Source organism: Euprymna scolopes, chromosome 13, assembly GCF_053919585.1.
Source record: "Euprymna scolopes isolate OS-2025 chromosome 13, ASM5391958v1, whole genome shotgun sequence".
In the NCBI taxonomy this organism is placed as follows: Eukaryota; Metazoa; Mollusca; class Cephalopoda; order Sepiida; family Sepiolidae; genus Euprymna; species Euprymna scolopes.
Window position 1 is genome coordinate 129,735,978 of NC_136494.1, and position 26,227 is coordinate 129,762,204.

The following is a 26,227-nucleotide window of genomic DNA, read 5'->3' on the forward strand; positions in this document are numbered from 1 at the left end:
ATGATTAAGAACAAAACTTCTGTAAAGGGAGGGAAGGAGTCAATTGTTCCATTCTGTCAACGTGTGTAAATTAGCAGATTATACTGAAATATTTGCATTTTTAGGGCTGTGTTCTTTTGAAGGAATATTTTGCCGTCCACCTGTATACAGCATTTAAGATTCCCAAATGGTCACCCTTCTAGTAATAGCCAGGTTCAATGCGGCTTACCTTCAGTAATGTGATGACACCTGCTGTGTCAACGTGATTATCCCGTGTTACTCTTAGTGCAAAATAAATTCTGATATAACTTAAAGTATAAAAAAATGTATTTAGTTTTTAAATTCTCTCTTATGTATACAACATTGAAATAGATCCTGTGGTGAAATCCCAGTTTGTGAGCTTTGGTGAGTGACCTCTTGGTTGTCATTACCCCCTGCCTACTCGACCAAAAGTTATGCCCGCAAAACAAGTTAATTTACAAATCATTTGTATGATTAACATACTTGTGGTTTAGGCAGAAAATAGCCTAATAAGAAAATAGCCTAATACCGTAAACTCAACAATCAACTCCAACTTTTATTCATAGATTTAGCCACAGAGAAACCAAACGTTAGAATAAAAAACTTTAAATTCATTTTATTTACAGGCAACAAATACATTGAATACATTGCCAAGGTTGCTGTAAAGAAGGTGGGGTATCTCAACTCTGTTAGAAAATTCACATCTGATTCTGTATCTTTACAAAGCCACGATTCGCCTATGCATAGTATTGTTGCCATCTATTACTAGTATCTCTCTCTCTTAAACAGAGGCCAAAAAAGGCTATCCAACCTAATAGTTCCCATACTATTAACCAAGCACTAACTCCTGTCTCATCCCCGTGCCTGTTTTACAAATATTTTAATGGAATCTGCTCTGACGAACTTGTAGCACTTCTGCCTTCTCAACGTACATACCCCCATCTAATCTAACAAGTATCAAAATACCAGGACTTCACTGTAGAGGTCCCTAGATACCAAAAAACCTTTTGTTTTAATAGTTTTTTTTCTTTGAACTGATAGACTTTAGAATTCTCTTCTGATCTCTTACTTTTCTGATTGTACTAACATATTAGAAATTTAAATGTAATGCTGCTCAACTCCCTACAGTGTTCTTGCAGATATAATCTCAAACAGTAGCCTCTTTCGTCCAAGTAGCAATATGCCTTTTTGGAGTGAATAAAAGTAAACATAAATAAACTTCATTTATTTTTTCTTTAGTTTTAACATTTCACGGGCGTTGTTTCGGAAAAAGAGGAAAGAATTTTTTTCTGGGTCGAGATCTATCTCACAAATATCGTTGACATGTTTTCACCTTGAAGTAGTGTTTCTTTTTAGCTTGCTACAAGTAGCTTCATGCCTTGTCTGAACCGTTTTCCATAAACAAAAACTATATTTTCAGTTAATACTAAATGGGATGTTTGTAAAATACATCAAATCTCTTGAATAAAACCGATACTGAACAAATACTAACTTGTAACCTAGTATTCGAGTAATAACTGCAATCACTTAAAAAAAAAACAGTTGACAAAAATAACTTGTATATTAATCATTTCCTCCATCCTGATCCATAATATTGGTAGGATCCAAGTGACTTCGGCCTGATCTTTAAAAATCTATCGATGTTATAATAAGGTTAATTTCCTTCCAGTATCGTTTCTTTTGAAACTGTTCTCTAACAATGCCCATTAATTGTTGTTATTATACGCGATTGTCAAGATCTTTTTGATTCTACTGAATAACTTTAAAATCTCATGATATATCTATTCTGTTCAGACACAATTCATCTTTTAAACCTCCATCGAAATACTACATACAATATGTGTTTATATGATTAGTGTTAATGTTATCATGAAAATCACATCCGTTAATATTTGCTTGCATCTAATGATGAATTAAGTTTAGACCGTGAACTGAATTTAATAAGTTTATCAAGGTAAATAATCGGAATATTTGCAAAAAAATTGATTCATCATTGCATCTTTTATAATGTGTTATTTTAATGGCTTTGAGAATTACATCTATCTCAACTGTTTGTCTTAATTTTCCATTAATTTCAATGGGAAATAAAGCCAAATATTTCAACTGGGTTTAAATACTTCAATAGATTTATAAACTTTTGGCACATATTTTGGTGAGGAATCATGTGCGATTTTTAGTAAAAAAAACAAAATAGTGATAGTTATGTGTTTACAAAAAATAAACCCATGGTCTGCTTTCTACTCTCTTAATAACAGCATACAATCAAGAATTTTCATCATTGACCATGAGTCACCACTTATCAAGGCTGAGAAGCCACGTGAGGATAATGATTAATAAGATGGATATATTGACAGTTGAACAATGAATATATGAGAAAATTGTAAACTGTAACTCAAAACTTGTGGAACTCTGTTCCGTCTGCCTGCTTCCCACCGGACTACGACTTGGATGTCTTCAAGTCTAACGTTAACAAATTCCTAATGAACCGCCCCCTTAAGTAAACACTTCATCAAATCTCCACACTAACGTAATGTACTTGCAATAACCCTTATCCCTGAGTGGCTTCCGGGCCTTGATAAGTGGTGATCACTGTGTAAAAAAAAAAAAAAAAAACAGCAACCGAGCAGAAAAACAGCAATTTTTCCTCCTTGATCGGAAACATTGCTCAGGTAATGCGAGGACTAAAAGACAAAATAATAAGCAAGTGAGAGTTATGTGGTTGCCAAAAATAAACCTACGGACTGCTTTCTACTCTCTTAATAGCATACGGAAAAAAAAATACCACAAAGAAAGTTCATAATTGATTATGAAGTGAAATGTTGTAATATTTATGAACAATATATCCAATCTTATATTCCAGAAAATGAATCTCAAACTGCTTGTTAATAAAAATGTGCGAATAATTTTGATAAAAAATAACATTTCCCTGACAATCGAAATAAAATCCACGTCTATCATGTAGCCACGGTTCGAAACTACTATTGCAGTCTGGCATTCAAGTTACTCTGACGCTACTTGACTCGAATAATCTAAATCGATGAAGTTTTTAATGGAAATCAGTCCAGACAAGACATGAAGCCACTTGATCTCAGAATTTAAAAAAACAAATACCAGTTCATAGTCAAAAACTAGCCAACGATAAATGTTATATGGATAGATTACAACCAAGAAAACAGCAATTCTTCCACCTTTATCAGAAACATAACTCATGAAATTTGAGATTTAAAGGACAAAATAAGGGAAGATAATCTTATAAAAGAACGAAGATGGAATAAATTATTTGTCAAATAAGAAGCGATAAATCAAAACATAAATTCTTTATTTCTGCATTTTTGAGATGAGGATTGATAATTCGTATTATTCGGACTACTGTTTTCATCTTGAGTGTGTGCAAGGGCCTGTGGCGTAGTGGATAATGTATTTGGTAAAATTCAGTTGTAAGTTGCACTCTTCTGGAGGTTGAAGGTCCAATTCTTAGCAGAGGTGATACAAAAAAAATACAATTGCGAATTATACAAGATTGCTCATTTATATTTCGTTGAGTTCAATATTTCATATGAAAAAGGAAGCACACATTAATTGGTTAAATTGATTCACATGACATATAAAGTTTCAGTCAGATCGACCTAGTAGTTTCTGAAAAAAAGATGAACAGACTAAGATAAATATAATATAGATTTCTAGCAGAGTAATTATTGAATTGTTTTAGTTTTAATAACTTTAAATCTTCTTTTGTTTCATTGTAATTCAGTCGAAGTTCTCAGAAATAAAGCCCCCTTCCTCCCCTTCCTAGGCCTAACACTTAATCTCTATATGAGATACATAGATATTCGAATATATATTTCATTAAAGTTCTCCTTTATCTCTCAAACACTGAATTAGTAAAGAAGTTGAGAACATAATTTCTTCTTCCCCAATTGATCATTTAAGCATATCTTTCTTGTGATCTCTTGGTCTTAGTGGACTCCAGGACAAGAATTCATTTAGTCTGGCAGAGTATCCAGCTTCATGCTGTTACTTGAGGTAACATTGCTTGGAGAAGATGCACCATTCCTCAAAAAAGCCATTGTGGGTTAACTATACTGAGATCTTATTTGGGCAGCGAATACTATGCCATATTGAACATTTAGTCACTGTTTACTTGTATCCTCATGTTATGTTATCATGACAAACCCATGTAAAGAGAGACATAGTGTCTAGTAGGCATTCAAGTTCTCTCCTATATATGCCTGTTGTAGTGAACCATAAGTTTAAATAGTTTTAATCTAAAAATTCAGAAGTAATAATAAGCAGTGGTTTCATGTGCGCCAAAAGGAGGACGTGTTCAGTTTGCAAGCTATTGTTCTTTATAATGCTAGTTACTGAGCAACAGTCAACCAGCTCTCTTTTCTGTGCAATTACCATTAGCTAATATGTTTCAACCACAATTCTGATAGCACATAGGGATATGTGATCGCTGTTAAACAAACAGAAATTCTGGTGAACTCAAATAATATCCGATTTAATATCCGTTTTACAGGTTGGCCTGCATTGAATGGCTTTTAGAAACTGTCTTCCAAACTCGCCTATCTCTAACCAGGTCTTTATTTATCCATCAGTTTGTTCAGTTAACAGCCCATTGTTCTGGAGCAGTAAATGAAGTTATTCTTTCCATACTTTTTTGAAATCGTACGACCCACTTTAGAAATAGAATGCTTACATAACCAGATGTCATTGCAAGGGATGCCAATGTGAAGGGTCGGAACCTGGAAGCAGTCATGTGGAATCAGGATATTTAATGTGAGCGTGTGAACTCCACCATCTCGACATTGGTCGGAAGAGGATGATGATGATGTGTGTTAACTTGGAATCATTATAAGATAGAATTGCAATCAGTCACATGACATAGACATTTAAAAGGTTAATGTGACTTGTTAAATTAAATAAAACTTGTGAAAACATTTTACCTTTTGTACTGAACCTTAAAGCACAATGCTAGAGCTATAATAAAAGCACTTCAAGAAAGGATTTGAAAAAAAAATATGTAGATTCACTTTGACTTGTACAACAATGTCTTATTCACTTTAGTTTTAACTCTTTTCTGATTACTTAATCCAGAATTCAATGGTTTTGCAAAAAGATTTTATGCTTCAAATTCTTAATATCTTCATATATATATATATATATATATATATATATATATATATAAATTGCTTTAGTTATCTATTCACTATGTAAGTTTTGTATATATCATCTGATGCAGTTTCTAGCCATACTTAACACTGATTCAATTTAACCCATATATGGAATCTTGGGGGGGGGGTATTACTACTTTGCTGAAAAGTTAGGATTATATATTATAACCCTGCACCAGTAAATAGAGATGATGATATGAATTTCAGCAAGAGTTATATAGTACATGTCTGAATAACCTTATGGCACAGAATTAGACTGATTTGCAACTAGCATAATTAAGGCGAGGGTTCAAAAACTAGGTCCTTAAGACAAAACGTGCTAGAAATACAGGTGTCGAATGATATCACATAGAGATGACGTCGGGTGTTCGGGAAAATAAACAGAATTTATAGAGTTTGAGTCTGGAAACGACATGCATTTGAAAATGTAGAGAGAATCTAAATGAATACTGCCTCGAGGCTTTACCTGTGCATTGACCATCTTAAGATAAAGTTAAAAAACAAGTTAAAAGTAACCAAAATTAGATTGATCTCGCCTCTTATGAACAATCACTCTCCAAATAAAACCTTTGAAAACCAACAAATCTCCATTGTGTTTTATGCATGAGTAGATTAGTGTTCAGTTACATAGAAAATCAATAACCACAAGGAAACAACTACACATGGAAAAGCAATCATAAAAAGAAAATGAAAGACCAGTGACCGCACACGTATGTAAAAAGACTGTTTCGTTTATTGTTTTTTATTTGCTCACTAGCAAAACTGCACAAATTCACAATGTGCATTTTACGTAAAAGACATGTGCATCAACTGTCTTTTAACTTTTATGAAAATGGTAGTAATTACAACTAAGGTGTGATCATCAAAGATAAACAGAAAAAAAAAATGAAAAAAGATATGAATAAATGACATTAAATCACCGGAAAAGTTGATTTAATTCCGTTGCATAAGAAAAATACTTTTTGAAAAAAAAGTCCATTAAATTGTCAATATAGAATGAGTGGCATCGGTAAAAAATACATTCCATCTTCAAAAATGCTTTCCATTCTCAACTGATACCTTATTGTGACCTTTATTAAGAATTATTATCAATCAATATTTTTTAAAATTCCTATGGCATGCGATTTCATACAGGGTGTTGTAGTTTTGGCTAATTTGAATCAGTCCATGTTGATTGCAAAGGTTAAATCGAATCCCATCTTTTCAATATGCACGAATAATTTAACGCAAGCGAAAGTCATTTCAAACAAATGATTAATGATGAAAGTTATGTCGAATGCACAGTATCAATTATTAATTTTCGTTCTCTCAATTTCAAAGAAAAAATATTTCAGTTCCAAATGACAGAAGAAAATGAATGCTTAAATGTAATAATCGAATGCAAAATAGACTCTGCTTTGAGAAAAGCTTAACGTCATCAAAACGTGGAGAAAATTCCGGAAGATTCAATTTCAAGCGGAACTCCAATTTTGTAGGAATGCAGCCCAACGTGAATTTTAATGAGGTCATAAAAATTGAATTTCTTGAATTCATTTAAAAGGCCAGAATAGTTACGAAATTTCTTGTCATAAAATAAGTGTTGGAGAATAAGATTTATCATAATGGTTCTGAATTTTTGAGATGAGGATTGATAATATGCATTCTTTCGATTATTCAGACTATTGTTATTTGCAGAACATTTCAACAGATGTTAACCTCCGACCTCGTTTAGGTGTATTTATGTCAAACTCTGAAATCTGTATGGCATTTCGAGCGAAACACTTTTCTTAATCCACAGAGTTAGTATGCTTGTTCTAACTGGACAGGACTGCAATTTGTAGTTATTGTATCGCTCGTAGTTATCCGTTACGCCATGGATCCTTGCAAACAATTCATATATGAATTTTGAGAGCCATTAAATTTCTGCAAAGACTTCTACCCATGCATGGCAGACAGAACGAGTGCATGCTTATTCTGTGGATTCAATAAAATGTACCATTTTAACTTCCACACAGATTCCTGAGTTTGACAAAAAGATCCCTTGAAGAAGATCGTAGTTTATATCAGCCAAAACATTGTGCGAATAACACTAAAGATGAGAACAGTCGTCCAAATAATACCAATATAATGATATACTATTTACATTTCAATGAGTTCAATATCTCACATGAAAAAAGAAGCTTACATTAATTGATTAGATTGGTTCGCATGACAATTTTACACATTATGGCTGGAATCATAAAGAGAAAGCAAACCGATTCGTTTCAGTGTCTATCTATTGACACATCCGTTATTAATGATTGAGCTCCATACAAGCAATCCGGAATTAAAAGGTTCTTGCAAATGTTTCAGCCTGTTTTTAAATCACTAAAAGTATTAATTTTTTATTTTAATAATTTAAGTGAACAGTTGTTCAGAAGTTTGATTAGCTTGGTAGTACCACTGGAGCACATGAAGTAGCTGGTGCTAGATTGATTGCAAGGTTTTGGAATGTATGCAGTAACTTTTTATGTACTCATGAGTCACTGCTTATCAAGAACCAAAAGCAACTCGACGATAAGGGTTAAGTTCAGGTATTGTGCTATTTCTAACTAGCATAGCGTTAGCACTATTCAATATGTGATAAGTTTATTAGGCATGTGTAGGCAGTGTTATGGTGCAGCAAAGTAAATCCTGGCTAGTGAAGGGTGAGAAATGCGTTGCATAGCGAGAAGTGATATTATAATAATACAATGGATGTAATGGATAATTTGTGAGTCTTAAAAGAGAGGCATAGATCTGATGACTTCAGAAGAAGATTTGGAGAGTAGGAAAATGTTTGCAAAACAGATTTTGTTGGTATGGTCATTTTGAACGAATGCATTAGAGTTATTGAATTTATAGATGTAGAACAATTAAAATTATATATCACCTGATGCAGTTTCAAGTCATACTTAAGACTGATTCAATTTAACCCATATTTGGATCCTTGAAGGTTACTACTACTGAAGAGTTAGTGCCCTATGCCATTAGATAGAGATGATATTAACTAGCATGAATTTCAGCAAGAGTTATATAGTATATGTCGGGATAACCTGCCGGTAAACGGAAATAGGCTGACCTGCAACTAGCGTAATTGAGGCGAGCATTTAAAGATTAGCAAAACTTGCTAGAAATGCAGGTGTCGGATAACATGACATAGGGATTACATCAGGTGTTCGGGGAACAAAACAGAATTTCTAGAGTAAAAGTCATGAAGCGAGGCAGGCGACATGCATCTAAAAATATGGAGAGAATCTAAATGAAAATTGTCTCTGGTCAGTTGGCAGGGGAAAACTAAGGATGGACTTTAGATAAAGATGGATAAATAAATACCTGACCAAAGATAGATTAGTTTGGAAATATATTTCTAAAAGCCATCTAATACAGCCAGCATGCAAAACAGACGTTAAACCGAACATGATGATGTATATTTTATCATGTAATACCGGGAAACATTTATCTAAGCAAATGCTTCAGTAAACAAATTGTTCAAAGAAGAGTCATTGTTCTATTGAATTCATAAATGGGCTTATTGCAGGGATGCATACATTTTCCAGGCTTCAGTAATCACTGTAAACATATTTGAGACTTGATCAATACTGTGTTAATCGCTGATGGGCCAGGAAACTGGAGTTCAAGCCTCAGTCAAGTCATACTAAAAACTCCCCAGAACTGCTAGACTTTGGAATTCCATTCCAGGTCCCTGCTTCCCCAACTGTACTGATGTGCAGAAGTTCAAGTGCAACGTGAACCAACATCTTGCTGCCCAAATCCCTACATAGTACCCCAGTAGTTGTTGCCCCTGTTAGTAGCCCCCTATACCAAAGTGGCAATGTGACTTGTATGGGGTGAAAATGTGATTAAAAAAACAAAACAAAAAACTCAAATATTTGATGACTCTTTGCAATACACTCAACATTATAAGGATCAAGGTTTAATAGTCATTTAAGAATGGGAATGATGCCAAGTCATCAATGAAAAGCGGAGGGGGGGTGCGTGATAGCCTTGCTTCTCCCCCCCCCCTTCTCATATGCACGCCGTATGCTAGCACTTTCCTAAGCGGTGAACACAACTCTATTTTTTTATTGTTTTTTATTAACATTTAATGTTATATATTCATTTCTGTGTCATTACTGTTGTGTTTATCTTTATTTTTAGTGATCGTTGGGCATAATTTGAGCTTTTTTTGACGTAAATTTCTTACTCTTGGAACGGATTAAGTCTGTTTCTATTAATTCAAATTGGAATCATTATTTTGAGATACGATGTTTTTGAGATACGTAAGTGGTCATGGAACAAATTTAATTCAGATCCCAAGTGTGTAAACTGTGTAATCTTACTCAAATTCGTTTTGGTTATAGGAATATTTCTTGAGTTTTATAGTGATATCTACAGGGGAAAACGTGAGCTAATGAAATTTACGAAAGAAAGGCGAACTCTAGGATATGATTATTCTAATAAACGATTTAATGCTAACACAATAGGAATCACAAAATATGAAGCAGAAGTTTTTTTTTTGTAAAATTGAACACATATTAAGGGCGCTCAACAGTTCAAATTTCAGTAGTCTTATATCTATAACTATGCTTTGTTTCTTACTGAATCTTCTCTTCTCTGAATCTTTCCTCCTTGCATATATGATGTACGTACACATGACAGATATATCGTACACCAAAATCATATAAATTGATCAAGTAGTTTTATTTTTAAATAAGAAAATCAAATATTGCTAAACGAACAGCGACGATGTCGTGATGCTAACTTGAAAACAGTCTGAAGAAACAAAGGGAAATAATTATTCCAAATAATTCAAAACCATTTTTAACATTAGGAGTGGAACATTAGAAAAACTCAAATTCTCTTAAAAATAGTTTTATAAAGAAAATCACCTGATAAATTAACGTGATTTTTGGTGTACGATGTTTTTGTGGATACAGTATATGGATTATTTATTTATTTTATCTTATTTACTTTTTTTTTTCTTAACGAACGAATTCTAGACAAGTGCCGATTACCCTTTCATTCAGAAGAGGATAATCTACACATGAAATAAAAATATAATGATTTATTAAGTTTCTGAATTCTTCAGATGAGGACTGAAAATTTTTATTATTCTTATCTTGAGTGTTATTTGCACAACATTGAAGAGACCTAAGACAATTCTAGTATGAATTTTGAGAGCCTTACATTTCATATAAGAATTGTCTGCAATGACCCATGGCATAATGGATAAAGAAAACTGCAATTGTAAATTACTTCAGAGTTTTACCCAATCATAACTGACACAACGAGAGCATGCTACGCCTGTTCTCTTCAAAATTCCATGCAGATTACTGAGTTTGACAGAAAGATTCCTGAGTCGATTAGTTACACCTGAAAAAGGTCAGCAGTTGCATCGACCGAAACATTATCTAAGTCTAATAAAGCATTCGTTTTACGAGATAAAGTGTATCACATTTAAGGCCAATTCGCGCATCACTTTTGTTGGACTTAGAGCATCGTTGTTTGTTTGAACGGTTTTTCAATTAGCAAGGAATTTGCCGAATTTGAATAAATTTGCCGAGAACGGGAACTAAATTGTGGCTTTTGTCAAAAATATTTCATCTTAACAACGCTCAGTTCATTGGAGACTGTCAAATTCAATTTGGTTGCCAAGTTCACTGTCAACTCTGGAATGGAATAGTAATATAATCATTCGATTTTTTTTCTCAAAGGAAATAAATTTCAATGTCAAGATCACCTTGATCAAATCCGAGAAAAACAAACAAACAAACAAACAAAAACAGACGATGCCAAAATTGCACAGATCCAATTCAGTTTAACTGCTCTGTATTCAATTAAAGTTCATGATTATTTGATTTCCTTCTTTCGCTACTTGCTATGGATATGTTTTTGAGGGATTGCATTTAAAGATATTTTGCCTTTAGGGAAATGGATGTAAAAAAATGTTTAATGTCATAACTTTTGCTAATCCGGATTAGTAAGCAACTGCTAAAAATGTTGCGGGAAAATATAATTGCATTCATAATGCATCCAAATAACAGAATATCTGATTTATTGTTGTTTTTTTTTTGTCAAAAAAATATAGATTATCTTTGCAAGCATAGCGAGATTACTTTGATCCGACATTTAAAAGGACTTAACAGTTTTACACTCTCCAGTTTTAGGATGACAAAAAATTAATATAAAATAAAGAGTTTGTTTTATTTAAGTTGTCAGACGCCATTTAAGCGAATTTACAAAACGCAAATAAAAATACGCTGGTTTGAATCAGCTAGAAAATGAAGAAATAAAACCAATTTGGAAAAATGGAGAAAAATTCTCTTTTTTTTTTATAAAATGCAACGTAACATGTCATTAAGTTAATAGAAAACATTAAAACTATGATGCCATGTCTCTCAGTATTTTTCTAATAAAAACACTTGATTCAAATCATTTTGTAAAATAATTTTATGAGATTAATTATTAGTTACTTGTGTACATCAACCCTCAAAAAATGATCGGAAAAATTATGCTTCGGCAGTGTTCACACTACTGCTCATCGTCGTGGAAGAGAATTGGGCCTTTTCTGTTGATTAATGTTGGGTGTGGTCAAAGTTTCTGATACATTTCATCGATTTGTTGGCAGTACTTCTCTGCCGTAATGGTTTCGCCTGCATTCAAAAAACTAATGTATGAGACCTTTTGCAGACCACAAAACAGTCAACATAACCTTCCTTTAATGCAACTCTAGCTTCATAAAGTGTCATGGAGCTTTGTCGGCGTCGAACCACTAAGCTGAGCGTCGGCAGTAGTTGTAAAGAACTTGCTTTTCATCACAAGTCACATCCTGATCGAGAAACAGGTCGTTCTTGTTGCATAAAAGAGAAGATGACACTTAATAACGGTGTTTAATTTGGTTATCGTTCAATTCGTGAAGCACCCATTTATCAAGTATTTTTGTCGATCCAGTCTCTCTCAAGTGGTTAAAAATTGTCGTATACGTTACGTCTAATTCGGAAGCAAGTACACGAACAGTTGTGCATGGATTGGCTTCGACTAAGGCTCTTAATTGATCGTTGTCAACATCCGATGGCCGACCACTACGCTCATCATCTTCAAGACTCTCGTCGTTGCTACGAAATTTCTTAAGCCGCCATTGTGCTGTGCGTTCTGTAGTGGTTCCTGGGTCAAATGCTTCCTTGATATCGCCGCGAGCTGCTTCAGAAGCTTTTCAGCCTAACTTGAATTGTAATAAGAAAATTGTGCGAATTTGCTTTTGTCGATCTTGTATTCAACGTTCTGAAAAGAAGACAATTGTTTTAAAACGATTGTAATTTAAACGATTAGACAGAGTGAAAAACGGTCTTTAAATAATGTAAACTCATTTGAAAATACATAATTTAAAATCAAATTAAAAATTTCATAAGAATTTTCTGATCCTCTCCTATTTTTTGTTTCTTTTAAATTATTAAACATTATTTTTGGCGCTTGTTAAGATCGTAGACAGATCGTTTTGTTTTAAGTATGTAGTTTTAAGCATAAACAGCAGTACTTACTTGTCATATTAAAAATAGTAACATATCCAAAAATTAGGAAAATTCATCGAGTAGAAAATCATTTATAGTTAAAAGTAATTTTTACAGAAAAATGGGTGTTGCGAATACAGGGGACATACTTATCTCCATTTTCGTTATTTTAATGACTGACAGACTCTTTTAACCTTATAGCGATGGACTTTTTCTTTTCTTTTTTTTTTACTAAAAACACAATAGTAATTATTCTACTCGATAAATCTTAGTAATATGTTGATACATTGCTATTATCCACATGACAATTAAGTACTGTTGTTTTTGTTTAAAGGGACATATTTTTAAAAAGTCGATCTGTCGCCTCTATCTTAACAAGCACCTATAATATTTTAGCAAGTACACAAACTTAATACTTCTTACAGTGTTTCTCACAGAAAAAAAATTCGCCATTAAAATAAGAAGTTATCACCACCGTTACCGCATATATATATATTTTTTAAAACTTTTACAAAATATAACTTTTATTTTTATTTTTGTGTTTTGTATTACAAAATAAACTATTTTTACTGACAAAACATCTGTTGAAAATTGAGTTGAAAATCCATTTTATAATTTCTTCTTATTTGACATCAACAATGCAATTCTGCCCTCATAACAGAATATTTTAACTTGTCGATCGAATAATGATAACATTATTTCATGAGAAAAATTCTTCCCATCGATGATGACAATGGAAGTTATGAAGCTGACACAAAAGGTGAGAGGTTAATCCTACGCTTTCCGCTTTGGTGTAACATGACCAAAGTTCCATAGACATTTTATTCTTAGCTCAAGTTAAGATTCATTCAAAATATTTATGAGAAATCTATGAAAGGTTGGTGAAAGTCAATCTGCATAAATTATTCAATTTTTACATGAAATTCTGATTGCGTACAATTGTTTCCTTAGCAATGTACGATTGTGGGTCACAAATTGGTAAAGAATTGGAAATCTACGATTCGACAGTTTTTCTGGGTAATCACTTAAAGCACGTTCAATCACGAAATCGACTAATAAAATTACGAACAGCGAAACAGTACCTTATGTAGATGACTATAATGCTCCCTATTTCGGGTTGAGCATATTGAGAAGTGATATACAAACTGCCATTAGCGTATTAAGCGATGCTTTTTTTTGTAAACAAATCGAGCATAAATATTTGGACGATGTCAAAACATCGTTAATTCACTACCCGTATAGCGTAATGGTGATAAACCTTTACTGTCGTTTGGGCGGTCGGGTTTTGATCCCGGCTTGAGGTAGTTGTCTGTCTAGCCGCACTGATGACCTGTGATACAGCAAAGCAGTACTGTGTTTGGATGACTATATACATATAATGTAATGTCAGCTGTGTGAGGTTCTATGTTTGTGTGATACGCACATATGCTTTTTGAAAAGTTATGGAATTTATGTCAATCTCAAAAGAATATGACCTCCTTGTTGAAAGCAGTCGGTCTCAAGACTAATACACCTGTGTACAGCATAAGGTCTAGCATTATCATGATGACGAATGACACTGCACAAAAATCCAAACTATCCTGGAATAATATATCTCAAATATATGTATATAAATATGTTTATATCTCCCCACACAAACAATTAGGTATGTTCATATATGTATAGGACAAAAGGTAAAACAAATAAAACACTGGCAGGAATGTTAAAAAAAAAAAACCTAGAGACTTACCGGTTTTATTCAGATTAATAAGCATCTTCAGAAAAAAATGAAGATTTTAATTTAGTCTTAAAATCTGCACCGTTTCGTATTTAATTTGTATTTACTTTTGTTTTGTTTTTTTTCTCCCATCTCCATGACATTTAATTTTATGATATATCATGTATTTTATTCTTTCATCATTATGAACTATGGAATATATATTTTTAGGAACATGTATCAGTACAGTCAGGGAAGCAGATAGCAGCAAGGGAATTCCAAAGTCTAGATGTTCAAGGGAAGAAACTATAAGAGTAGAAAGTTTTCTAGGATTTGGAGACCTCAACAGTGAAGGGATGTGATTTTGTTGCTAAGCAGATTTGTCAGGGATATGTATGTTAAAGGGACACAAGAGCAATGAGTTCATCAGAGCACATTCTATTAAAATACTTGTAAAATACCACAGAGATGCAAAATTGTGGCGATAGGATGCAAATAAAAATTTTGCTGATAAAATAAGTTTAAAAATAACGACACGTGACCAGAAAATCTAAGTAATCGCATTCATCAAAATTAGCAAGAAAATTTTAATAATGCAATTTTGCATAAATTACAGAAATCGCATGATAAGAGAAACAAAATTGCAAAGAATAATCTAGTCTAATTATGATTCGTAGTTTAATGGCCCAAATAGATCAATTCTGAAGCTATGATTGAATGTTCAGTTTTGTTCAAAGATAATTTATTCCAAATTTGCATGTGTTAACACCTCAAGACTGGATTATTAAAACATTCTGATAAAAATTAATGAACATGAAAAGATAAAAGTATTAATAAAATACAAAAATAACAAATATTACTTGTCAAGGAAAACATTATCTGACACATTGCATGCAATCCTATTCCATCAGCTTGTCCATATAAAAACGTGCATGTTTTTTTATTTCATAAAAATATTTTAGAGAATCTTTTTTTTTTTTTTTTATTAATTTAAAGTAAAAAAGGGTAAAAAAAACTTTTCTCATCATCCTTTGCACTGGCGTTCATGAATTAAAAATAATGAAAGTAAAAAACGGCAGGAATATTTGCTATTCCAGCTTGTGACAAATTCTGAACAAAACCATCGCAATAAAATTAACCTCGGCAAACTTGTCATGTTTCCATGGTTGGATAACTGCAAGCATTGATTTAAAATTAAACCATGAATGAGCAGTGACATTCCGATAATGAAGTCGCTCTCTTAAAACTTGTTTGTTTTTTTTAATTTTTTTAGTATAGCTTCAATAAAATTACGCCAACCTGCTACCAAAAAGTAAAATGATTTACAATGGTTTTGGAAAACCGCATTGAGGAAAGAAAGCGAAAACACAGCATTGACATTTTGCCATCAGTTTGGGTCAAATATCTCTAAGTATTACTGATAAACCTAAGTACACACACCGATAAGAACGCAATGTTGTATCGAGTTTTCCAGTGATATAAGCATCATTTACTAATAATTTAAATTATTGACACAACATTTCAAGAAATTGGATGACAAATAACTTTATTTGAATATTCAGTATTACAATTACGGTTCTGAATTTTTTAGATGCGGAGTGATTATTTGTATTATTTAGATTCTTCGGACTACTGTTCTCATCTTGAGTGTTATTTTCGCAACATTTCGCTCGATGTAACCCGACCCTTTTTAGGTGTATCTTATCGATCTTCGGAATATTGCCATCGAATTCAGAAATTTGCACGAAATTTCTAATGGAACCTTTTATTTAATTCACGGAGTTAGCATGCTCTCGTTCTGTTAGCTATACTGGTCGAAGTCCTAACCAATTCGCAATTGTATTTTCAGTGTCGCCCACACTGAGGTACACTCTTCTGGAGGTTGAAAGTTTAACTTTTACAACTAAATTTTACCAAGTACTTTATCCACTGCATCATGGGTCATTGCGGACAATTACAATTGTGAATTATTTAGGACTTTCATTTAGACATGGCTGACGGAACGAGAGCAAACTAATAAACCGTCATAAAAATAACACTCAAGATGAGAACAGTAGACCAAAGAATCCAAATAATACGCGCAGCATTAGTGCTCATCTTTTTAATCCTATGCCAACTTTCACTTACAAAGACTTAAGACGACAACGGTGACCTAGTTCAACCTGTTGGAACCTATAAGGCCACTAGATATTCACGAAGGAAGATCCCGTAATAGTACAAGAGTTTTTACATTAACACATAATATTTTAATTGATCCAATTGTACAAATTAAAAATCCAACGTAATGAAAAGATTAAACTATAATTTAACTCATTTGGGGGATTTAAAAAAATATATATTTTATTATTGGGACAAAGTTGCTATATTTTAAAATGTTACTGATCTTTATTTATAGCGAGTATATTAACGTAATTTGCGTCTTTAAGCAAAAATGTCATTTATCTATTCAGTGACATTAGGTTATATGGAAAATGCTTGGTAAGATTATTTAATTTGATAGACATGAATTGATATAAAGGTCAGATGTCCTTATGCGCGTGTAGCATTGAGGTAGTTGATTGATCTCATCAAATGACTGCTAATAAATATTAAATGTATAAACAGTAAAGATCTAGAAATTAATATGAAGGAATCACAGGGTAGTCAGATGAAATAAGTATTTAGTCTGTCATCTTTGAAGATATTAGCAAGAAACTTATCTTATACAATCCTATATATATGTATGTGTATATATATATATATATATATATATGTATGTGCATATATATATATGTATGTGTATATATATATATATATATATATATATATATATATATATATATATGGAAAAAGGAAGAAATATAGACGAAGGTCTTTCTGCTCATCATGGTATATTTTGCTTTATTCCCTAATCATCTTTATCATTTCCTGGAAAAGCCCCCACCTCCCAAATAGGGCGAAACGTTGAAAATTTCCTAAAAGGCTAAATGTTTTTCTTTCTTTTTCTATAACGTCATAATATCATACTTATATATATATATATATATATATATAAGTTCGAGCACTTTGCGACGGGTAAATGCTAATTTTAGAGGCATTTGAGGAGAAATATTTACGGGCACTGATTCTTGTTCTGATGGTTAGAGCCACCGACTGTCAACGCGATGATTGTAGGTTCGATCCACGGCGGGGAAAAGGTGTATGTCTAGCCGCACTGATGAGTTGTGATACAACGAAACAGTACTGTATGTGGATGACTATATATATATATATATATATATATATTGGTCAATAGTTTACTGGGATAAATTTACCCACAGAAAAAGTGAAAAATGATGTAGAATCAATATATATATATAGTCATCCATATACAGTACTGTTTCGCTGTTTCACAGCTCATCAGTGCGGCTAGACAGGCAACTACCTCAAGCCAGGATTGAAACCCGACCATCTGTACGACAGTCAAGGCTCCTAACCACTACGCTATTGGCGGCTGCTTAACTATTGACCAATAAGGAGCTACACTGTCGACCTGAGATGACAAAAATGATCAATTATCTTCATTCAGAAATTTGGCGGTATGAAGAGAGCATGAAAGTATTTAATTATTTTGAAAAGCTCCCCATGAAAGGGTTCTTAAAATCTTTGAAAGTTCACAAATCAAGTCCCGGCCATAAAATATAAATATTTGATTTTTTAAAATGAATGAACTCACATTCATTGAGTTGCATTTACAAATGGATTGAGGACTGAAAGGGTGGGGGGCGAAAATGTATGGAAGTTTGTACGGTAAAAATTGGAGACAAGGATGTTAGATTTCAACTTGACAATGGTAGAGATTTGTCTATTATAAATCACCATACTTGGTGAAAAATTGGAAAACGAGGATAATAAGAACCAAGAAAGTTGCTCCTTCAGTAACTGGAGAAAGAATAAGATTCGAAGATGAGATTACTACTAATGTAACGTTAACGGATAAGGCACTGAAACTGAAGATGTTTGTGTTAAGAAACACTGAAAACCTTTTTGGTACAAACTGGATCCAAAAATTTGAACTCTGGGACTCGCTCATTAGCGATTTTTGTCAAAAAGTGAATAACCTTACAGCCGACGCTGAAAAACTAAAAGACCTGAAAGAGTTGTTCCCCAATGTCTTATATATATTTTTTCTGAAAAACTAGACTGCTGTAAAAAAATGGAAGCGAAGTTCAAATTACAAGATAATGCTACCCCAGTCTTCAAAAAGAAACGAAGCGTACTCTTTGCCTCTATGCAAAAGACCAGGGAAGAACTGGACAGACTCGTTAAAACAGGAATTTTGACCACGGTCACCTACAGCAAGTAGGCTCTCCCCACTGTGTATGTAAAGAAAAAATTTAAAGATATCAAAGGCTGTGCAGACTTCTTGTCTGGGTTGAATGCAACACTAATGGATCATCATGTCCTTTACACAGCTCCGAGGAAGCGTTGACTAAACTAAATTGAGGGAAGCGTCCTTACCAATTCCTGTTGAAGAAGAAAGCTCAAAACATTTGTGTATTTCTACTCACAAAGGACTATTTGAATTCAATAAGTTAGCTTTCAGAATCAAAGTAGCACCAGCTATCTTTCAAGAAATAATCGATACAATGTTGAGTGGCCTTGATTTTTCTGTCAGATACTTGGAGGATATTCTAATGAAAAGCTAAACTATAGAGCAACATAGGAAACACGTTTTTTCAGGTATTCGAAAAGATAAATGAGTATGGATTCACACTTAAAGACACTAAATATTAATTTTTCTTTAACAAAATATAGTACTTAGGGTAGATAATAGATAAAAACGGTTGACGACCCGATCTAGAAAAGTCCATAGCAATAAAAAAAAATATGCCTGAGCCAAACACTATAACAACATTTCAAAGTTTTTTAGGCTTAGTTAACTACTACCAATCTTTCATTCCTAATATGCACACATTGCACGCACTTTTAAACAAACTACTTAGGAAGGACAAGGTTTGGAACTGGACTGCGGAATGCAAGATGGCATCCAAAAAGCTGAAAGAGGTGCTCATATTGGAACTATACCTGACTCATTACAACCCAGATTTAGACATTATCGTCGCAAGTGATGTGAGCACATATAGAATCAGTGCGTGTATCCTGCATAAAATGCCAGACAGATCTGCAAAACCTACAGCAAATCTGTCGAGAATCCTACTATTTGCAGAAAGGAATGATTCCCAGATAAAGAAAGAATCCTTAAGTGTCATTTTCGCGGTAACAAGATTCTACATATACCTGCATGGATGACACTTAATTACAAACATATCACAAGCTGCTGATCTCTATCTTTGGCTTGAAGAAAGGGTTGCCCATATTTCTCCATCTTTGGAGCCTGTTCGCCGTATGTGTATACGGCGAACAGGCTCCAAAAATGGGGAATAATCCTACTGAATTACGAATTTGATATGGAGTTCGTTCTGTCAAAGAAATTAGAACATGCAGCCGGCCTATCTCGGTTAATATCAGGAACTGGTGAACCACTAGAAGACTCTGTGATTGCATCACTATGATCAGGCAGAGATTACAGTTCAATCCTATGCAACACTATGAAAGAACTCTCTGTTAGCCTGGACGATATAAAGAAAGAAGCCGAAAGTGACGACTTTATAAGAGAAACCAAGGAAAAACTGCAGACTGATGAACAAGTAACAGAGATTTTCTCAACATGCGACCAGGTATTATCATATCAGGAGAGAGTAGAAAAATCTTAAAGGATTTTCACATAAGACACCTTGGCGCCACCAGAATGAAAAGTGTAATGCGTTCATACATGTATTGGAGAAATATAGACAAGGATATTGAAGAAAAGGTGAAAGCATGCAGGGGGTGTGTACTAGCTGCTAAAGTTGCACCAATTCAATTTAGTCCATGGCTCAAAGTGAACTACTTGTGGCCACGGATACACATGGACTACACGAAATCACTTGTTGGACAGTACTACCTCATAGTAATGGACAGTTTCTCCAAGTAGCCAGAGGTCTTTAGGTGTAAAAGTCCGACTACTGACTTCACTATAAAAACTCTTCATGAGTTATTTGCACGGTTCAGAGTGGTCGATTGTTTAGTGTCAGATAATAGCACTCAATTTACATCCGGAGACTTTAAAGAGTTTATGGAGAACTTCCAAATGGACCGCATCACAACTCTGGCACACCACCCAAAATCAAACGGACAGGCAGAAAGATTCGTGGACACCTTGAAGAACACTCCATCTGAAAATGCTTTGCAACAATTTCTTAAGTTGTACTACATAACTTCTAACGAGAATACACCATCCCAGATGTCTCCGGCGGAAGTGATGTTTGCTAGAAAAGCATGGCCAGTCTTTGGCAGATTATTGCCAAAAACAGATAAAATCTGCAAAGACAACTGTTCCCATGCCAGGAGAAAAAATGTTCTTGCAGATGCACAAGGATAATAAGACTTTCTGGGAACAGGGAATGTTCTACATGATGGAAGGACGCACTTTAGATAAGTCAAGTGAAACTCTGCCAGAAGAGATGTTAGACCTACTGTAGGACGCGTTTGATTTATTTAAATCAAATTTATCAAATTAATTTATTTAGGCTGCGTTTATTTATTTAATACAGAAATACGTTGTTCCGGCAGAAAAAGGAAACTGATGGATCCCTTGAAAGTCAACCTGATAAAGAAAAACATTAAGAATACTTTGGGGAAATAAATCTTCTGAGGTGGGGGTACTCTGGGGTAGTTAACACACCTATATCCATGGGCAATATGGATTCATCTGGCTTATATAATGACAGACATTTCTACTTTCAAGCAGAAAGTACACTCATAGTTTAACCACTCGCAGTGAACCCCAGTACTTTTACCTTATAATTGTGACCACTAAAACCGGACCACTATACATAAATACACACACACATATATATATATATATATATATATATATATAAATAAAAATTGTCCAATCAGAGTAAGACAACAATAGCATAGAAAATGTTAAAATTGAAGTGGATGAATAAATAATTGTAGAGAAATATTTAATAGAAATTGACCCGTCCGTGTTATTTGGATGTTTTGGACCACTGGTCTCCTTTGGAATGCTATTCTCACAACGTTGTGGCCTTATCAAATTTGGAAATCATGCTGTCAAACTCGGAAATTTGCACAGAATTTCGAACAAAACCCTTTATTCTATCAACTTTGATTGTATAGAAGGCCTAAGTAATTGTACAATGACTACTGTTATAGTGGATAAAGTACTTGGTAAAATTCAATTGTAAGTTACAGTTTTTTGGAGGTTGAGTGACATTTAAAAATACATTTATGAATTACTTAGAACTTTTATCCAGTTGTGGCTGATGGAACGAGAACATGCTCTCCTGGTGGATTAAATGAAAGATTACATATAAAATTCCATGCACATTTCCTGAGTTCGACCAGATATACCTGGAGAAGCTCAGAGGTTACATAAATCGAAAGGTTGTGCGAATAACTCAAGATGAGAATAGTAATCCAGATAACCCGAATTATCAATCCTCATCTCAAAAATTCAGAGGCTGAAATTGGTCTCTGTATTGACGTTTTTTGCAATGATTTCTTAACGGTGAGAAGATGGTTAAAAAGAGAGATAACCAAAGCATAAAAATAATCTTGATTGAACAGAGGCACAAATTGTGATCAATTTAAAATGAAAACATTGTCTCAAGTGAAAATTAAATCGTTTAAATTATCTAAAAATAAAAGAAACTCACCCCTAATTACTTATGTTGCTTAACATTTGAAGACATTTAAAGCAAGTGTAATAAAATTAACATGGATTTCAAAATTGTCTTTTTTTGTACACTTTGGCATAGATTGGAATACAAAAAGTGATAAAATAGTGCTGTGCCCACCTTACGGATAACAATGAACTCTTTCCTTTACCCTAAAGACCAGGAGAGTCTACCTCTCGGAGTTATGCACACTTGGCATTCGTATGACCACTCTTCTTATTCATTGTATTTGATTTTCTCGCAGAAAGTACCCGACTGCTGATGCACTTCTCTACTTATATGAGTAAGATCCGTCCTAATATGGGGTACTGCTGTCACATTTGGGGGGAATCATCTCTTCTCTCATTTACAGTCCTTTCTCTTGAAATATTTTTCTTTTTCGCTATTCTATTGCTATTTTCATAGAAGAGGCTTGACTGAGCTCCAATCTCTGTTTCTTTCTTATAAGACATTCACAGCAACTACTTGTCTTAATAATGCAACTTCAAAGAAATTTTTTTTCTGCTGCGTATCAAACAGAATTTCCATAAACAGTTTCTTTCCAAGACCTTCCCATCTGTAGAACAGATTACTATGGGACTGCTTCCTTGCAGATTACAACACAGCCATTTTCAGATCCAATGTTAACAAACACTTGTTGTAAACCGTTTTCATAATGAGTCATGTTTTAATCATTCCTTACATCGTTTTCGGTATTATCATGCTATTCGTTATCATTCAAATGACGAGCCATCTATTGTATTAAATATTGTCTTCGAGTGGCTTTAGGCCTCATTAGTTAAAAATTTGTGCTTATGCTTAGTTTTATTCTGATATAAATATATATGAAATATGCATAAATGCATTACAGTCAGTAGCACAGAAAAAAAACTGATCTATCCCAACACCATATATGACATTAAACCTCACCTGCTTCCACATATAAATAAAATACAGTAAATATATTTTCAAATTTACTTTCATATAACATATGAAATAAAAAATAAGCATAACTGATCTCCAAAATATTTTATTACTGTATTTTTAAAATAAGCATAATTTAAATTGAAAATACCCAACTGAAACTTTGCCTTTAAAACGAAACTTTAAGCTAAAATTTAAAAAAAACAATTAAGAGATAAAAATAAAATATAGTTTTAGAATCTGAAGATTAAAAAGAAAAATGAAATAAAACTGCTTAATGTTTGCATGCAGGAAAACAACTTTGTAGCCAAACTTACCTCGCAAATAAGATCAATATCATAAAACCCAGGCAATCCACAATCCATGAAGGATAACTGACAAAGTTTACCTTCTTTGGGTTGAAGCAAACCCTTGACCGGATTTACTGATAGAAGCTGAAATGAAACGAAAGTAAAGACTTAAAATTTCTAAGAAGATTTAAAGATAAACATGACCACTGTCCACAATGGTCATGTCAGTGAATAGACACAATTGAGAAAATCAGCTCAAACTTAACCCATATTGATTCTTTGAACTCGGTATCATTTGAATTGAGTTACAAGAAATGCCATCTTATTCAATATATTTAGTGGAAATGGAAATAAATTCAAATCTTTATATGAATTTTGTCTGATGTCCTAAATTGAGGCCAACATGTCGATTGTAATGGTAGTCCAGGTAGATTTGTAGTTTTTTCTTATGTTGAGTTCGTGTTTTCCTATCTTCTGCCCTGAATTTGCAATTTGATTATATCCAGATCAATAGCTGACTATGGTTTTCTATTTATAAAGTCATAAAACGAGGCTGTAGTTACTTCCTTTTATCATCTTTCCCACACGTGATCATATCGTCTATATCATATGTGAGGGAAATAAAATATTACTAATTTGTATGCAGTTATTGTATATTAAAAGTCATGTTACCTGCACGACAGTCAATGTGGTATGGAATTCTAGCTTGATTTCGAGATCACATTGAATCTTTCGATAGCTCGGATAATATCACCTATGTGAGCTATGTTTACAAGTGAAACGTAGTAGTCACTCAATTAGACTGGTCGACAATGACCGTTGATCCATGATTGATTCTTCTGCTCAGCGTCTTTTGTGTCCTATTGTTGACTAGTTCTTTACTTCTTACGCCAAGGCATGCCACTGTCATGCTGCTCCTCATAACATCACCAGAACCCAATTAGGCAGTTCAGGTTCAACATCAGTCTGCCCGCCATGGGTGGCCCTACCAGATTATAGGAGACTATATTCTCATTCATCTACAAGTTAGGTCTGAAATGAGTCTCTTTCATCCAACAGTATAGCCTTATGAAGCAATCCTGGACTGTTGCCACCTATAACGTCGGGTAGGTATTTGCAAAGGATATTTGCCAAGATATATTTAACACTGTTCGTAGCATCTGGGTGTACATACCGTCTAATTTTCTTTTCAATCTTTTGCTTCAACCTGGACACTCACTAAAATATTGGAAAGAAAGCTAGATGGCATGTATCCCCATATGCTATGAATAGTATTAAATATATCTTGGCAAGATCATTCTACAAAACAGCAACTTTATGGCAATTTACCTGCCATATCTACTATCATGGAGCAACGATTTGCCAGTCACCACCAGAGGAGACAGTAAGAGCTGGTGAGAAATGTATTGCTGTGGACTCCATAGCACGGGCGCACAAGCATAGGATGACCTAGATCCACATACATACAGCAAATTGCACATGACGCAAACTGAAATCCTGAAGATGTGAGGCAGTTGTTGGAAGACAGGAAAATCTAGAGAGAAAGATAGTCACATTGTTTCGGGCAAGGAGTTCGACCAGATAAGATGATAGGAAGTTATGTGTATCTCTGCTAGTCTTATTAATAGGGCCATGACAACAGAATATTCTTTTCATTGTTTTGACTCTCGAGTATATATCCGACACAGACACAGTTAATCAACCGAGATCCACATCACTCTATATAAAAACATATATCAACGGATACACACTCGAAAGTAATAACGATAAAAAGAATATGCTGTTGTCCTAGCCCTACTTATTAACAATAAATTTTAGTTTATGACAACTTTAAAAAACAACAGTATTAATTGTTACTTCAGTTCAGCATAGAATAAAACGTTAATTTATCTGCAATAAATTGTTTAAAATACGTTCTATGCATTAATTAATGTGCAAAACAGTTGAAATGTCATAAAGCAGTAAAGGAAATACTTTACAGTTGTCAACTGGCTGATAAAGCAAAAGTCACATTGAAATAACATCTATTATACCAGAACAATCGAGATTTGATAAAGACAATTTTTATTTTCTAAGACATATTTAAAAGTTATTGGAAAAATAAACATTTGTAGCTCAAATATAACTAACCTGCATTTATCATATATATATATATATATATATGATTAGTTTTTTTGGAAAAAGAATTCCAGCAGAGTGCTCAATTAAAAGGAAAATCCAAATTTTAAGAGCGTACTTATATTTTGTGTACAGAAAGTTGTTAGTTGAGACAGGTCATTGGTACCGTCGGTTTCAAGCCCGATAATAAGGCCCGTTTAAGGTATCCTTATCGAGCTCTCTTCAGCCAATATTCGTCTATCTTATAACCGGAAGTGTGAAGTATATATACCTCGCGAATCCACGTTCAAATCTCGTTTTGTTTAACCCCCCCCCCTTTTTTTTTTTTTTTTTTATCTATCTATATCTATCTATATATATATATATATATATATATCGGGTAATGTAATACCTAATTTTCAACTTTGAATTATTTAAATTTAAGATCTAATTTCGAAAAAATGTTTTTTTTATATGAATCGATTTTAATTTGAACCCCATTTAATTTTAAAATCTCTTTCCTTATGTATAAAAACTTTAAAATCTGTATTGGTATCGGTTAAAAACTTAAAAATTCGTTTAATTATATCGAACATTTAAAAATTTTCCAAAAATACGTTTAAAGTTTTAAAAAATATATTTTTAATTATATCGAATCACGTTTAAAAATTTCGTTTAAAAATTTCGAAATACGTTTAAAAATTATTTTTTAAAAACCCAAATCTTTCAAGGTTTGGGGAAGTGAGTATTTATCTATCCTAAGTGATTTCCCTAGTTTATTAACATTATTATA

At 33.4% G+C, this 26,227-nt stretch overlaps 1 protein-coding gene across 1 annotated transcript in view; it reads right to left on the reverse strand.

The window, feature by feature from the left end:
* The window catches only part of LOC145292193 (cilia- and flagella-associated protein 65-like), a 2,765,874-nt gene that overhangs the window by 196,033 nt on the left and 2,543,614 nt on the right, over positions 1-26,227 (reverse strand). Inside the window, exon 36 of the mRNA XM_080138498.1 lies at positions 23,365-23,481. Coding sequence (XP_079994624.1) covers positions 23,365-23,481 — 117 coding nt within the window. The remainder of the gene's footprint in view (positions 1-23,364; positions 23,482-26,227) is intronic.